Raw genomic sequence first — 15,415 nt, forward strand, 5'->3', positions numbered from 1 at the left:
TTTCCCACTGCAAACTCCTGCCTCATTTAAAGGCCATCCCCTCACCTGCAAACGCTGCCCTTTCCTCATCCTTATTGGAATCTCAAAATCCACTAGGGTAGATCTTGGCATAACCACCGTGGGTTATGCCTGTGGTATAATTATTAATAGTGTCCCAGGTTTGAAAATAAATTATATGGTCACCCTAAAATCTTCCAGTATTTTGCCAACACTGCGTCTCTCCTTAGTGGTCAACTACTGCCTCATTGTCCTGCCTTCACCCACCTCCTGCCACCCTCCTTGGGGACATTAACTCCATCCTGATGATGTTCTGGCCTCACAAATCATTGACTGTCCATTCTCCCCCCGACCCCGTCACTCATGGTTGCCATCTTGCCTCACCCCTCACATCACTCTTCAGTAGAGGTTGGTTGGAATCTCCTGGGAGCCAAACATTGCCTTCACTCTTAAGTGCCAATTCTTGAATGTTCTCTTCTATGACCCCGGCTTCCCACTCTCCCTCTTCCCTTCCTTCACACTTGGTGATCCCACCCTTGACCTTTCTCATTACCTTGATTCTTGCCCTCGTTCTCTCCTTTCAGGCTGCCTGGTTTCTCTTGGTCCCACTTGTTGTTAATCCAGCCATGGACTCCTGCCGGTGTTTCGGTGCCACGTTGATTCATTGTGTCTGCCCCTCCCATGAGGCTCTGAGCTTGGGAGCCCCATAAGGACATGATGATTTTCTTTTTCCCCCTGAATTCCTCTCCTATCCTGCATGTTTTAGGTCCTCATTAAATAAATTGAATTTGCTGTTCTTTCACACTTCTCGAAGCAGAGCCCTCATACAAATAATTCTCTCTTCATCTCTGCCGCCAAAAGCCTAGTTCTTTTGTCTGGTTTGTTGAAGATGACTTATTTTCATTTCTCATTTTGCTGTCAGAATTCTTCCTGCTTCCCTTAAATTAGCTTCTATTGCTAGGGGAAAAAAAGTCTCAGTTCTCTAAATCTCTGTCCCACTCCAGACATCTTGACCCTGCGGCTATTTTCTGTCCTGCAGCAGACTCCCTTTCCCTTTTCTTAGTATTCTAAGTCACGCTGTCAGTTTTCTTTTTTGAACATACTTGTCTCATCCGTGAGCTTTGTATTTGTTCTTATACCAGTCAGAACAATTAGACATACTGTGTTCTATCTTCATGCTTTCCCTCTCTTACCTTGAATTACACAATGATTAGCCCTGTTAATGTTTTCCTTAAAAAGCAGAACAGAGATGAGCCGTTCGAGCTCTTCACCGCTGATGGGAGGTATAATAAATGTAATGTCACATGCACTGTTTTCCCCTGTAGGCGTGCATAAGTTCTGAAGTTATTCTGGGTATGCTTTTTCTGTTTTGTTTTGTTTATTAAAGTTTTCTTTGCTGTTTTTCTCACATATGAAGCAGGAGGCTTCGTTACAGTGGTTCTTGGGTTACTGATTGCGTAAGGCTAATGGGAAGCATAGCCTTGAACCATTTAGAAAGTTTGAAAGAAAGCCTTCAAAAGAAATATAGCACTAAACAATATGTGAGTGCCTTTTATGGACATAATTCTGTATCAGATGATCTGAAATGAATGTGGAGAAAAGGCCACTCCTCACATAAGCAAACCCTTCACACATGAAAAGATTGAAGATTATTTGAAAAGCTGTTAATGATTCTCTCCTCTTTGGCACTAGATCGCATGGTTGATACCTGTTATAAAAAAAGGACCTTGTATGTTATGTGTGTGCGTGTGTGCGTGTGTGTGTTTCACACAAATCTCTAAGCTCCCTGGAATTAGGGATCATGTTCTTTTGCATGTTTAATGTTTGGTGCCTACAGAATGAATTTAAATATACTTTACATATAATAGTTGTTTGTTGAATGGAATATCGTGAAATGCCAATTAACACAGTTCTGAGTGTCAGAGAAAAGGTAAAGCTTCCATTATAGTCACTTTCCTAAAGATGAGTTCCAAGTTGGGCTTTGAAGATGAGAGGGACTTGTCCAGAAAAAGAAGAGGAAAAAAAATTATGCCAGGCATTTCCTCAGAAACAGAGGCTCTGGATTGAAAGACTTAATTTCTAAGGATTAGGAGTAAAGAAATTCCACCCCCTCCTCCTTCATAAGTCTTTCTGATATCGTTGATGCCATAACAGTTTCTCAGGGATGGAAGAACGTCAGAAGTCATCAGATTCTGCCACCACCACCCATGTTCATGAGTCCCTTCTTAGGGACTACTGCTAGATTGTTTAGGGCGTGACGTGATGCGGGCAGGAACAGAATACTTACCTGGGCTCCTCATCGGCACTTTCCAGGAAAGAGAAGCATTCTTTCACATTGTAAGTCTCCTGAACCTTGATTTGTTCTGAGTAGATCTGAACTTGATGCTTCAGGTGTCTTTGTCTTTTGGTGTTGGTTGCGACTAGAATTTATAGTGTGATTAAGGACTCAGGTCAGTCTATCCTTATAACAGATACCACTGGGGTAAAAGATGATGCTGAGCATTTACTTCTCACCTGAGGTGGCCCTGTGTTAACTTACATAGAATCCTCACAGGCTGGGGTAGATGGAGGCTACCTTGTCCTGCAGTAATCCTAGTCTTGGGCTGTGGGAGATCACAGAGCTCAGGGTTAGAAAGAGTCTTCTGTGATTCCAGAAATATTTATTATATTGTGCATTGGGCTGGGGGTATAATGGTGAACAATTCAGATGTGTTTCTCTTTTTGCTGGAATGGATGCTCTAGCAAGGCCCCATAGTGAGTCACGTAAGCCAGGGCCTCCAGAGGCTTATCACCAGGGCCTAGGCCAGCTGCACATCTGCTGCTTGAGGCCTCGTCACCCCTTCTCCAGCCCCACTGGTATTGTGGAGGGCCATGAGTGCGTCTCCGTGGGCCCTGAGCAGGAATTCCTCACTTTCCTGAGCATTTATTTTCAAAGTCCTCCGTGTTACTAGCATTTTTTTGGAAAGCCCTCGCTCATTTCAGGCTTTAGCTGGAAATTGTTGACCACCGTCTGAGAATTGGGTTTTTACTCAAGGACCTGTACTTGACAGTGGTATGTATGCTGTACATACACTGGGAAGGAAGAAATGCCCAAGTGAGGAGGTTTACAAGCAGGACAGGTGGGTCTTGGATTGGGGTGGGAGAAGTGGAGTTGGACCCAGAGGACAAATGCGAGACATATTATCAGACTAGAGCAAATCAAACTTCCAAGCAGTTGGGGATGGGGAAAAATAGAGGTGGTTCTGTGGCATGAGGGTGAATGCCTGGGAGAGCCATGAGGCCATTAGGCTCAGGATGGAAGCTTGCAAAGGCTGAGCTCTCACTCTCTCCCTAGCACTTGGCACAGAGTAGGTGCTCAATAAACGTTTGACAAGTGAATGAACAGAATAGGGATTATTCAAAGGGAAGCAGTTTTGATCTGGAAGAATGAAGAGATTTATTCATTCATTTAGTAAGCAAACACTAAGTTCTGTAAGGTTGGGGGGAAGGGCTCTTCATGATGACAACTGTGCCCCATCAGCACGGAAAGGAGAGGGTACATTAATGAGCTTGCATAGAGTATGAGTTTTCTTATGCTTGACTGCCTGTCGCAAAGCCCTTCTTAATTTCGACAAGCTTTGTGACAGGCTAACCAGAGAGAACATTTGTGCGTGTGATGTTTTCTAACTCACGTTTTCAGTTAATGAAACAATTTTATTTCAGTAAAATTAAAATGAAGAAAATACATATCCTCCTATCCTTAAGGGAAAAACAAAAGATCTTATTGATCTTAAGGCATCTAAAGGCAACACTGGGTTTTGAATCCCAGCGGACAGCTCTAGCGCACTTAAGCTTTTGTTCCCCCATCCGACCTTGGGGCTTGTGCTGATTTAGTCTTAGTAACCATTGATAGCAGCCTCAAGGAAAGCTCCTCCATCTCTCTAGAAAGGGTATCAGAGCTCCCTGTAGGGTGCTTACCCCATTTCTCACTCTGCTCTCCTGTTTCCTAGGACTGCATCGACGTAGGCTGGTGGGAAGGAGAGCTCAATGGCAGACGCGGAGTGTTCCCCGACAACTTCGTGAAGTTACTTCCTCCGGACTTTGAAAAGGAGGGGAATGTAAGTCTCTGTGGCTTGGATCTCAGTACTCTGCCTGCTGTCAGAATTGTGGCTTCCATGACGGGGCTGGGGATGTGGGGTGGGGAAGTTTATTGTTGAAGAGCCCTGGCATTTTAGTTTCTTTGTTTTTTTTTTTCTTAATTTATTTTATTTTATTTATTTTTGGCTGCGTTGGGTCGTCGTTGCTGCACGCGGGCTTTCTCTAGTTGCGGTGCGTGGGGGCTACTCTTCGTTGCGGTGCGCGGGCTTCTCGCTGAGGTGGCTTCTCTTGTTGCGGAGCTCGGGCTCTAGGCATGTGGGCTCAGTAGTTGTGGCTCGTGGGCTCTAGAGCGCAGGCTCAGTAGTTGTGGTGCACGGGCTTAGTTGCTCCACGGCATGTGGGATCTTCCTGGACCAGGGCTCGAAACCCGTGTCCCCTGCATTGGCAGGTGGATTCTTAACCGCTGCGCCACCAGGGAAACCCCAGCATTTTCGTCTGATGGACCCGGGTTCTGAGCCCTCGACTGCCCCATACCTGATATGTGTGAACAAGTCCATTAACTTCCACAAGCCCCAGTTTCCTCATCAGTGCACCTTATTCTAAGGGTTGTTGTGTGACTAAACAAGGTAATGTGGGTAAAGCACTTGGTGCAGTACCTGGAACGTCTAAGCACCCAAATAAACAGCAAGAACCATTAGGTGCTCCATTAGTAAGTGGATGGCCTGCATCCTGCATAGCATGTCCTTGGGGGTAAAGTGGCCAATATTGTGGAAGTGGCTGAAAAGCATGTTGTTAAGCTGAGGATACAGGGTGAGGCCTACTAAGCTTCCTAACTCTGTGTGGTGTGGTGTGGTGTGGTGTGGTGTGTGTGTGTGTGTGTGTGTGTGTGTGTGTGTGTGTGTGTGTATGTGGACATGAATGCACATGCACGCCCGTGTGTGTGTGTCTATATATATATATATATATATATATACACCTCTCATCTGTGCTTTCTTTCTTTGTGGGAACCCGTTTTACAACGCTGTGGTTTAAATGAGCCCGTCCATCTTTGTTCATATACACCTTCATCTGTGCTTTCTTTCTTTGTGGGAACCCGTTTTACAACGCTGTGGTTTAAATGAGCCCGTCCATCTTTGTTCGCCTCACTCCAGGCGTATTGTTTCTCTGATGACTATGTAACAGAAAATGTTGAAAAGTTAGAAGCACTTTACATTCTAAGGGGGCAGCAGTTTGGTCTTTTCCAACCAGTTCTACACCTCAGGGCTCTTTGGTCAGGCTTTCATGTGACTTCTGCCCACCTTTCCCAGCCTGCATTCTATTCATGCCCATGGGGGCTCTATTACTGGACCGTGAACCTTGACCCATCACCATTCCCATGGAGCTGAGGTTCGGGAAAGGTAACTACAGTACTGGTGGATTGGTTGCCAAGGATACTAAACAGCATTGATGGTGTATGCACTGCTTAGATGAATGGATATGATTGTTCAAGGAGCCAGATGGTGTAGGTTCCCACCAAGATTATGGCCTGTAGGTTGGTTTGAAGCCAAGGGCCACACCTTTTAGGCTTTTTGATAGCTTTCTTTCTTGTATTGTTTAGCTGAAGGATGCTCTGTTCCACATCTGTTACTCTCTCTAGGAATTAAGTTTGAGGTTCAGAGAATCTATATTCTGCTTCCCAGTGTTTTCTAGATCATTGAGACTTACTGCTGGTCCGTGGACCACACTTTATCAGCATCACCTGGAGCTTGTTAGAAATGCTCTGACCCCACCCTAGACCTGGTGCCTCAGAACCTGCATTTTATCAAGATCCTCAGGTGATCTGTTTACACGTTACAGTTTGGGAAGCTCTAGTGTAGATACAGGTATCTGTCTAAGTGATGACAACCCCACCTTCTAGTTTCCAGCCATATTTTCGGAGGAGAATAAATCCACAGAACAGAGAAGGGCTCACCATTCAGTAAAGACATTTTCCACCAAGCAAAATCATTTGACCCATTTTTGTTGATAATGATTGCTGTGGTGGGTTATCAGCTGACAGAATTCAGCCTCGAGAAAAACAGACGCTAGCACTTAGTAATGACTATATAGTAAAGGTTTAAAACAGTAAGACACAGGAATGAGGTTTGGCAAACATTTATGGAGTGCGGTGGTTGTGACTCTAGGCTGCGGCATTGAATAGACTTGGACTTGAATCCTGGCCCTGTCGCTTAGCTGTTCTGTTCCAGGTCAACTCATTGAATGTTTCCTCAGCACACTCAGCCCTCGGTATCTGCGGGTTCTGCATCTGTGGATTCAATCAACCTTGAGTTAAAAATACTAAAAAATATATTTCAGGAAGTTCCTGAAAGTAAAACTTGAATTTCTTGAATTCGCTGTGCAATGACAACTATTAACATAGCATTTACATTGTATTTGCAACCATTTATATAGCACTGACCTTGTATTAGATATTATAAGTAATCTAGAGATGACTTAAAGTATAGGGGAGGATGTGCATAGGTCATATGCAAATACTTGCCCATTTTACTTGAGGGACTTGAACATCTGTGGAATTTGCTGTCTGCGGGGGGTACTGGAAACAATCTCCCACAAATACTGAGTAGCGACTGTGTCCTCATCTATAAAATTGCAAGAATAATCATGCCTACCTTGTCAAACTGTCGAGAAGATTAACTGAGATGATGCATATGAATTCCTTAGCACAGCGCCTGGTCCTTTGCAAACGCCCCATACGTGTTAACTATTCTGGTCTTTGTAATAATGACTATTAGCACAAGTTTTAGCTGGAAGGCTCCAGCTAAAACATTCAGTCATGATAGAAATCTGACTGTAGTTCATCAGATCAGCACGGAGTTACCTTGGTGAGCTTCCCTGGGGATCCAGATGCATCTAAGAACTTTGATGAATAGCCTTTAAAAAGAAATCTAGTGCCTTATAATATATATTTGCAGAGACAGGCAAGTACAGGATGGCATAACCTTCATGTCGTTATGCATATTTGGGAGGGGGGAAGACCTGCTGCCGGACAGTGATGTTTTATGTTTATTCATTCGTTCACTTTGTATCTGTTGGGTCCCTTCTTTGGGCTGGCTGCCGTGCTGGTTGATGGGAAGTGAAGAGGACACACATGGTCTCTGTCCTTGTGGGCTTAGTGTTGGGCAGCAGGGGGCCACCCAGACTACCCGCTTCACCCTTCTCCCTCATCTTTGCGAGCCTGGTAAAAGGTGTTCACATGCAAAGCATTTGGATACCAAGACCTTCATGGTGATGCCTCTCCCTTTGGCCAAGGAATCTTAGCAAGCACGCCCTCCTACCAGACATTTGCCACCTTCTTGGTCCTGATGGAAGAAGTATGATTTTGAAGGCTGAGGTAAAATCTGGATAATTCTTTTAACAAACGGGCAAAGCCTGTGGTTGCCTACGTTGTAGCACCCTGCCTTCTAGTCCGCAGCCATATGTCAGGGGGGCAATAAATTCACTCAAGTGAGAGAGACTCCATGGCATACTTTTCTAGAAGCTCTGCTCTGTTACATAACGTATTACAGGAGGACTCCGGCTGAGAGACTGAAGTTGTCAGTGATGAGCGGACTCGTCTTGGTTTGCTCCGAGGCATGCATGCTCTTTGGGGCCCGTGGCCATCTTTCCCACCCCAGACAAGCAACCACCATCTCTTTGATAGGTCTTTTAACCTTGTTCCTAAGAAGCAGAAAACTCAGTTTTAGGGAAACAGTAGTTATACCTGTCAGACAAAGTAATACCTACAGGTGAGAAGCAATTGTATAATGTGACGTTTAGCTTTTAGCAGATTCAAAGTATTATATCCTTTTCATCCCCTCTGGCCTATAAAACCCACCAACCAGCTTTGCATTGGTTGTTACACCAGCCTTTAGAACTGCACCTGGAGTGTTGGTGAGTTCGTGACACCATGACTGGAGACAGGGCTGTTGTGTGCTGAGTTGACTGTGTAAAGATGATTAGAATCATTAACACAAATGCACTATGTGAATGACAGAGTCTGAAACATTATTCTGCCATCAGTGTCAGCAGATGTCATCTTGTCTTGCCAGTAGCTGGGGTTGCAGTCATTCATCCAGAAAAGAGGACGATGTGCGATGATTAGGGTAGACAGGAGCAAACAGCATTATTCAACGGCAGACCTCTTGAATCAGTAGGCATCACCAAAGCATTCTGACGAAGCAGGTGTATTCTCTGCTCCGGTGCAGATTCAGGTGGTTACTACAGGGCCTTTTGGAACTCCTCGAGGTCTTTCTTTCAGAGGGTGCTCAGCACATTCTCTCTCACCGGGGTAGTAAAGGCTTTGGGGCTTTTCCCCAAGATATTCCCAGAGAGCACCAGTCGATCTCTTGGTGCAGATTTTAGAGCAATTATATAAGCTATTTATGTGAGAACCTAGATTCAGTGGCTGCCTGTTTATTTTGAGCCTCGACAGTAAAATTGAATATTAGAATGGAAAGATTAAGTATTCTGAGAGCTCTGATGAAGTGACGTGCATGCTTTGTTTTCAGGACTGAAGGAAAGCAGGGAACTTGGACTCTCTGAACTGCTGAAACAACATCTTCCTGTCACTAAAAAAAAAAAAAAAAAAAAAAAAAAAAAAAAAAAAAAAAAAAAAAATAGAACAGGTATCCTGAAAGATGATGTTTCTGAAATATAGTATTTTAAGAAAGTCTCAGGATCCAGTTCTTTTAAAAGAAAGTGTTCAAATCACCAGAAAATGGTACTGTTCTTGCATGCACTGATTTGAGGGGCTCTTGTGAGCTTGTGCCATGTTGAAAACCAGGGCATTGCTGAGATTCCCAGAGGCGTTTCCCCAGTGAATGCTCTACAGTGGAGGGTCTGCCTCTCGGCCTCAGGGATACAGAACCCTGCCCCCAAAGACTTCTAAGGTTGCCTGTAACTGTGATGCAGGCTCACATTTGCAAGCTCACAGAGACTTACCCGGGAGCAGACTGGCAGCTTACTAATCGCAACAGGAACTGAAATGTCAGCCCATCGGAAGCACATAGGTCTGCCTGCCCTGGGCATTTGCTCCCTCTCAGCCTGATTCCTTAAAAGCCAGATTCTATAGGAAACCACATTTACTTGGTGATTTCCGGGAGAGCAAGGAATGAAAAGAAGAGGAGCTAGTTATTTTCACGAAGGGTCTTGCATGTCCAACTTGAGGCCCCCTCAGGCACCAGGGGGAAGGGTGAGCCAAGGGAACTGTATCTTGAGTTCACCTAAGCCCAGAGGATGCTGGCAAGAGCCCCACACCTGTGACCACAGCAACTCTCCATTTTTCTCTCTTTTCATGGCTGATCAGCCCCTTGCCATCCATTGTCCATCTCCAGATATATCGCGGTTCAATCAAATAGATTTCCCACATTCTCCATTACAGTTGAGTGCCAACCTTAAGATCGTTCGGCGGGAGTTGTGTACGTTCCAGACTTCTATAGGAAAGGATGTATCTTTTTTTTTGACATTTATCATGGTTTATTTTATTTTTTAATACGTTTGCTTTTTTTAACATCTTTATTGGAGTATAATTGCTTTACAATGGTATGTTAGTTTCTGCTGTATCACAAAGTGAATCAGCTGTATGTATACATATATCCCCATATCTCCTCCCTCTTGCATCTCCCTCCCTCCCTCCCTATCCCACCCCCCTAGGTGGTCACAAAGCACCGAGCTGATCTCCCTGTGCTATGCGGCTGCTTCCCACTAGTTCTCTGTTTTACATTTGGTAGCGTATATATGTCCATGCCACTCTCTCACTTCGTCCCAGCTTACCCTTCCCCCTCCCCGTGTTCTCAAGTCCATTCTCTAGTAGGTCTGTGTCTTTATTCTTGTCCTGCCCCTAGGTCCTTCAGAACCGTTTTTTTTCTTTCCCTTTAGATTCCATATATATGTGTTAGCATATGGTATTTGTTTTTCTCTTTCTGACTTACTTCACTCTGTATGACAATCTCTAGGTCCATCCACCTCACTACAATTAACTCAATTCCATCTCTTTTTATGGCTGAGTAATATTCCATTGTATATATGTGCCACATCGTCTTTATCCATTCATCTGTCGATGGACACTTAGGTTGCTTCCACGTCCTGGCTATTGTAAATAGAGCTGCATTGTGGTACATGACTCTTTTTGAATTATGGTTTTCTCAGGGTATATGCCCAGCAGTGGGATTGCTGCGTTGTGTGGTAGCTCTATTTTTAGTTTTTTAAGGAACCTCCGTAGTATTCTCCACAGTGGCTGTATCAATTTACATTCCCACCAACAGTGCAAGAGGGCTCCCTTTTCTCCACACCCTCTCCAGCATTTATTGTTTGTAGATTTTTTGATGATGGCCATTCTGACCTGTGCGAGGTGATAACCTCATTGTAGTTTTGATTTGCATTTCTCTAATGATTAGTGATGTTGGGCATCCTTTCATGTGTTTGTTGGCAATCTGTATATCTTCTTTGGAGAAATGTCTGTTTAGGTCTTCTGCCCATTTTTGGATTGGGTTGTTTGTTTTTTTGATATTGAGCTGCATGAGCTGCTTGTAAATTTTGGAGATTAATCCTTTGTCATTTGCTTCATTTGCAAATATTTTCTCCCATTCTGAGGGTTGTCTTTTCGTCTTGTTTATGGTTTCCTTTGCTTTGCAAAAGCTTCGAAATTTCATCAGGTCCCATTTGTTTATTTTTGTTTTTATTTCCATTTCTCTAGGAGGTGGGTCAAAAAGGATCTTGCTGTGACGTATGTCATAGAGTGTTCTGCCCATGTTTTCCTCTAAGAGTTTTACAGTGTCTGGCCTTACATTTAGGTCTTTAATCCACTTTGAGTTTGGTTTTGTGTATGGTGTTAGGGAGTGTTCTAATTTCATTCTTTTCCATGTAGCTGTCCAGTTTTCCCAGTACCACTTATTGAAGAGGCTGTCTTTTCTCCATTGTATATTCTTGCCTCCTTTATCAAAGATAAGGTGACTATATGTGTGGGGGTTTATCTCCTGGCTTTCTCTCCTATTCCACTGATCTGTATTTCTGTTTTTGTGCCAGTAGCATACTGTCTTGATTACTGTAGCTTTGCAGTATAGTCTGAAGTCTGGGAGCCTGATTCCTCTAGCTCCTTTTTTCTTTCTCAAGATTGCTTTGGCTATTCGGGGTCTTTTGTGTTTCCATATAAATTGTGATGTTTTTTGTTCTAGTTCTGTGGAAAATGTTATTGGTAGTTTGATAGGGATTGCACTGAATCTGTAGATTGCTTTGGGTAGTAAAGTCATTTTCACAACGTTGATTCTTCCAATCCAGGAACATGGTATATCTCTCCATCTGTTTGTATCATCTTTAATTTCTTTCATCAGTGTCCTATAGTTTTCTGCATACAGGTCTTTTGTCTCCTTCGGTAGGTACTCCTAGGTATTTTATTCTTTTTGTTGCAGTGGTAAGTGGGAGTGTTTCCTTAATTTCTCTTTCAGATTTTTCATCATTAGTGTACACGAATGCAATAGATTGCTGTGCATTAATTTTGTATCTTGCTACATTACCAAATTCCTTGATTAGCTCTAGTAGTTTTCTGGTAGCATCTTTAGGATTCTCTATGTATAGTATCATGTCATCTGCAAACAGTGACAGTTTTACCTGTTTTCCGATTTGGATTCCTTTCATTTCTTTTTCCTCTCTGATTGCTGTGGCTAAGACATCCAAAACTATGTTGAATAATAGTGGTGAGAGTGGGCAACCTGGTCTTGTTCCTGATCTCAGTGGAAATGGTTTCAGTTTTTGACCATTGATAATGATGTTGGCTCTGGGTTTGTCACATATGGCCTTTATTATGTTGAGGTAAGTTACCTCGTTGCCTAGGAAAGGATGTCGCTTGCTTGATTCCCGTAATGGCTAATCCACTGTAGGTGAATTTTGCTGGTTTAACTCAGACCACATTCTCTTTACTAAGTTCTAAGGAGGCCCGTTACCTTAGCCCTCATCATCTGACAACCCAGTTATAGCACTGTCCTCGGCCAAAATTTTCTTTATTCCTAGTCACGTCCTTCAGCCTTTTGAGAAGCACTCTTCGTTCTCATTTTTGAAGATGCCCAATGAATTATTTTCCTGTTTTTAGTGTTCCAAAAAGGAAGAAATTTGTGCTTATAATAAGCAACATTATGAATAAAACTCACCTTTGACATTATTTGTCTGTACATTTAATTTTCTGGGTAATTTCACCTGCAGAGATGGGGATTGTCATGGTGTTGATATTGCCCAACTATGGCCTAATGACAGAGCCCCAGCTGAGTTTCCCTGGCATGGCCTGGATGGCACTCCTTCTCCCTTCTCTGTTGGTACTTATAGCCTTTACTCTCCCAACTGAGCACCTCATTCAGTATACTCTTGCCTGAAGTGATTCTCTCTCCTCATGCCATCTGAACTGTAATCTCTTTGAAGGCAGACCTGCGTCCCAAGCTTCTCCTTCATAGGGTCTAACAGTGTGTGTCTTAGTTCAGGCTGGTATAACAGAATACCGTAGACTAGATGCCTTAGAAACAACAGAAATTTCTCACCCTTCTGGAGGCTAGGAAGTCCAAGATTTGGCATCTAGTGAGGGCTCACTTCCTGGTTCATCGATAGCTGTCTTCTTGCTGTGTCCTCGCGGTGAGGGAACTCTCTGGGGTCTACTTTATAAGGGCAGTAATCTCATTCATGAGAGCTCCACCCTCATGACCTAATCTCTTCCCAAAGGCCCCGTCTTCAAACACCACCACATTGGGGATTAGGTTTCAACATAAGAATTTTGTGTCCATTCAGTGGACAAATATTCAGTCCTTAGCAGCATGCTTGCTATATGTTTGGCACTCAGGAATCCCTTGTCCTTTGGTCGTTTGGTGACAAGGTGTACCTTCCTTTCCCTCTGTCCCTCCCCTCTTACTAGCTGCTCACTCCTGTGATAGTATGAAAGAGGAGCAAGAGTAGAGGGAGAGGCAGAAAGAAGCCAGGTCCCTTGTCAGATTGTCTTCCCAGACAAAGGGGGGCCCAGATCCATCCATCCGCGTGTGAGGTCTGGGCATGGAGTCGAGGCACCACTTTCAGGGTGGGGTAGATGGCATGAAGAGGTAAGCCAAGGGAGTGAACTGAGAGAGCATCTTAGAGAGAAACCGAACACCAAAGCCTGGGTGACCACCCAACAGGCGGGCAGTCTAGATGGGTCCAGCCAAGAGGGAGACCATGCATGTAGGCCACCAGCCCGGAGGCCAAGGAGAGGAAGAGAGAGAGACCCTGCCAAGAGCAGGTTTTGTGGTAGCCCCCGGTGATCTCCTGTGCTGGGGACTCTGTAGGGTGCAGAGGGGCATAGCCCCAGATGCACTCTTCAAACGTGCTGCCAATCCACCCGGGACAGGAGAGAAAAGGGCAGAGTGGAGGCCCCTATGTGTTTCTAGAGCCATGAGGGGTGCCCTGGTCAGGAACTGTCCGTTTGTGTCCCCGGTCCGGCCTCACACAGAGACACCTCCAGAGAACTTAGCTAGATGCCTGGAGGAGGGCTTCCCAAGACTCAAAATCAAGCTGAAAACTGCTTCCAGAACCTTACCATGTTCCTCTCACAAAGCCCCCTGAAGGGTACCCAACCATGAGGAGTCTGCTCCTCTGGTTATTTTGAACAAGTCACATGTCTGGGCCCAGAGCTCTGAAGGCAAACTGGCTTGAGAGGCCAAGTGGCAAATCATAATTCCTGCCAGGGAGGACAGTTGAGCCAGCTGACGTGCTCCTTCGCTTGGGGCTGGCCAGAGTTGCCAAACAAAGGGCAGAATCAATTATGAAATCCTTTAGCAGGAAGCAAAACTTGCCTTCCTGCTGTCTTCACTCCAGAACATTCAGATCTATTTCCTTCCCGGTAATAACGGTAAGAAAGGAAATCTAGTCCTTATATCCTTTGAAGGATGGTGTTTGCCTGTGTGTCCAAGCCAACAGATCTACACGCAGGGAAATGCACACGCACGTGCACCCAGGCCTGTGTGCCCTGCACGTGTGAAGACCACGGAAGGTATTCTGCTCTCCCAGAAATCAGAAAACGTTCGCCCATTGACTTTCTTAAGAACATTTTCATGTTTTGCCAGTCTGAACACTGAGCGATGTGAGTTCTGGGGCCATTTTAGCTCCCACCTAGCTGTTAACATGGCCCCTCTAGGCCTCAGTTTTCTCAGCTTAAAGGGGACCCTCCGATCACTCAGAGCTCTGACGTCCTCTTAGCACCGACCTGCCAGTTAAGCAGGATGGCGCCACCTGGGCCTGGAGCTGGAGTGTTTTATTTTCACTGTGGAGGGAGGAGAATAAATAGAACAAGTGCCTCTAAAAAATTCATGACTTATAAAAAGAAACGAAATTGAGTTATTTGTCGTAAGGTGGATGGACCTAGAGTCTGTCATACAGAGTGAAGTAAGTCAGAAAGAGAAAAACAAATTCCGTATGCTAACACATACATTTGGAATCTAAAGAAAGAAAAAAAGGTCATGAAGGACCTAGGGGTAAGACGGGAATAAAGACACAGACCTACTGGAGAACGGACTTGAGGATGTGGGGAGGGGGAAGGGTGAGCTGGGACAAAGTGAGAGAGCGGCATGGACATACATACACCACCAAACGTAAGGTAGATAGCCAGTGGGAAGCAGCCGCATAGCGCAGGGAGCTCAGCTCGGTGCTTTGTGACCGCCTGGAGGGGTGGGATAGGGAGGGTGGGAGGGAGACGCAAGAGGGAGGGGATGTGGGGATACGCGTATATATATGTATAGCTGATTCACTTTGTTATAAAGCAGAAACTAACACACCACTGTAAAGCAATTATACTCCAATAAAGATGTTAAAACAAATTCATGACTTAAAATACTTGACTGAGTTGAAAGGATGTTTCTGTCTGCGCACCTGCAGGAGCTAGTTAATGCTGGTAAGTTCAACAGAGAAAGCGTTGACCTACTGCTTAACCTGGAAAATCAATTGCGTGATGTGCTTATGTCTTTTTGTTTGAGAATCATGAACTCCCGTAATGAATTTTCTACTGCCACATTTTTGCTACCGATTTACCCACTCTGCCTTCTCAGTTTTCACTGCGCTGTCTTCCTGTGGCATTAAAAGAAAAAAAAAAAAAAATCAGGGGAATTCCCTGGTGGTACAATGGTTAGAACTTGGTGCTCTCACTGCCGGGGCCCAGGTTCGATTCCTGGTTGGGGAAGTAAGATCCCGTGAGCTGCGAGGCACGACCAAAAAAATGAAAAAGAAAAAGAAAAGAAAAAAGATCATTGTCAGCTCATGTGAATACTTTATTAATCGTTTGTGGAGTGGTCTAGAGCTACAGGGAACCCTGACCCTTGTTTTT

At 44.5% G+C, this 15,415-nt stretch overlaps 1 protein-coding gene and 1 non-coding gene across 3 annotated transcripts in view; both read left to right on the forward strand.

The window, feature by feature from the left end:
• Positions 1–15,415, forward strand: part of SH3KBP1 (SH3 domain containing kinase binding protein 1) — a 358,145-nt gene that overhangs the window by 282,304 nt on the left and 60,426 nt on the right. For both annotated transcript variants that reach the window (XM_007469312.1, XM_007469313.1), the window contains one exon: positions 3,987–4,094. In XM_007469312.1, the coding sequence (XP_007469374.1) occupies positions 3,987–4,094 (108 nt within the window). The remainder of the gene's footprint in view (positions 1–3,986; positions 4,095–15,415) is intronic.
• Positions 15,200–15,271, forward strand: TRNAE-CUC (transfer RNA glutamic acid (anticodon CUC)). The gene has a single exon. It is a non-coding gene; the product is annotated as a tRNA-Glu (tRNA).

Source organism: Lipotes vexillifer, unplaced genomic scaffold (assembly GCF_000442215.2).
Source record: "Lipotes vexillifer unplaced genomic scaffold, Lipotes_vexillifer_v1.1 scaffold1442, whole genome shotgun sequence".
Taxonomy (NCBI): Eukaryota; Metazoa; Chordata; class Mammalia; order Artiodactyla; family Lipotidae; genus Lipotes; species Lipotes vexillifer.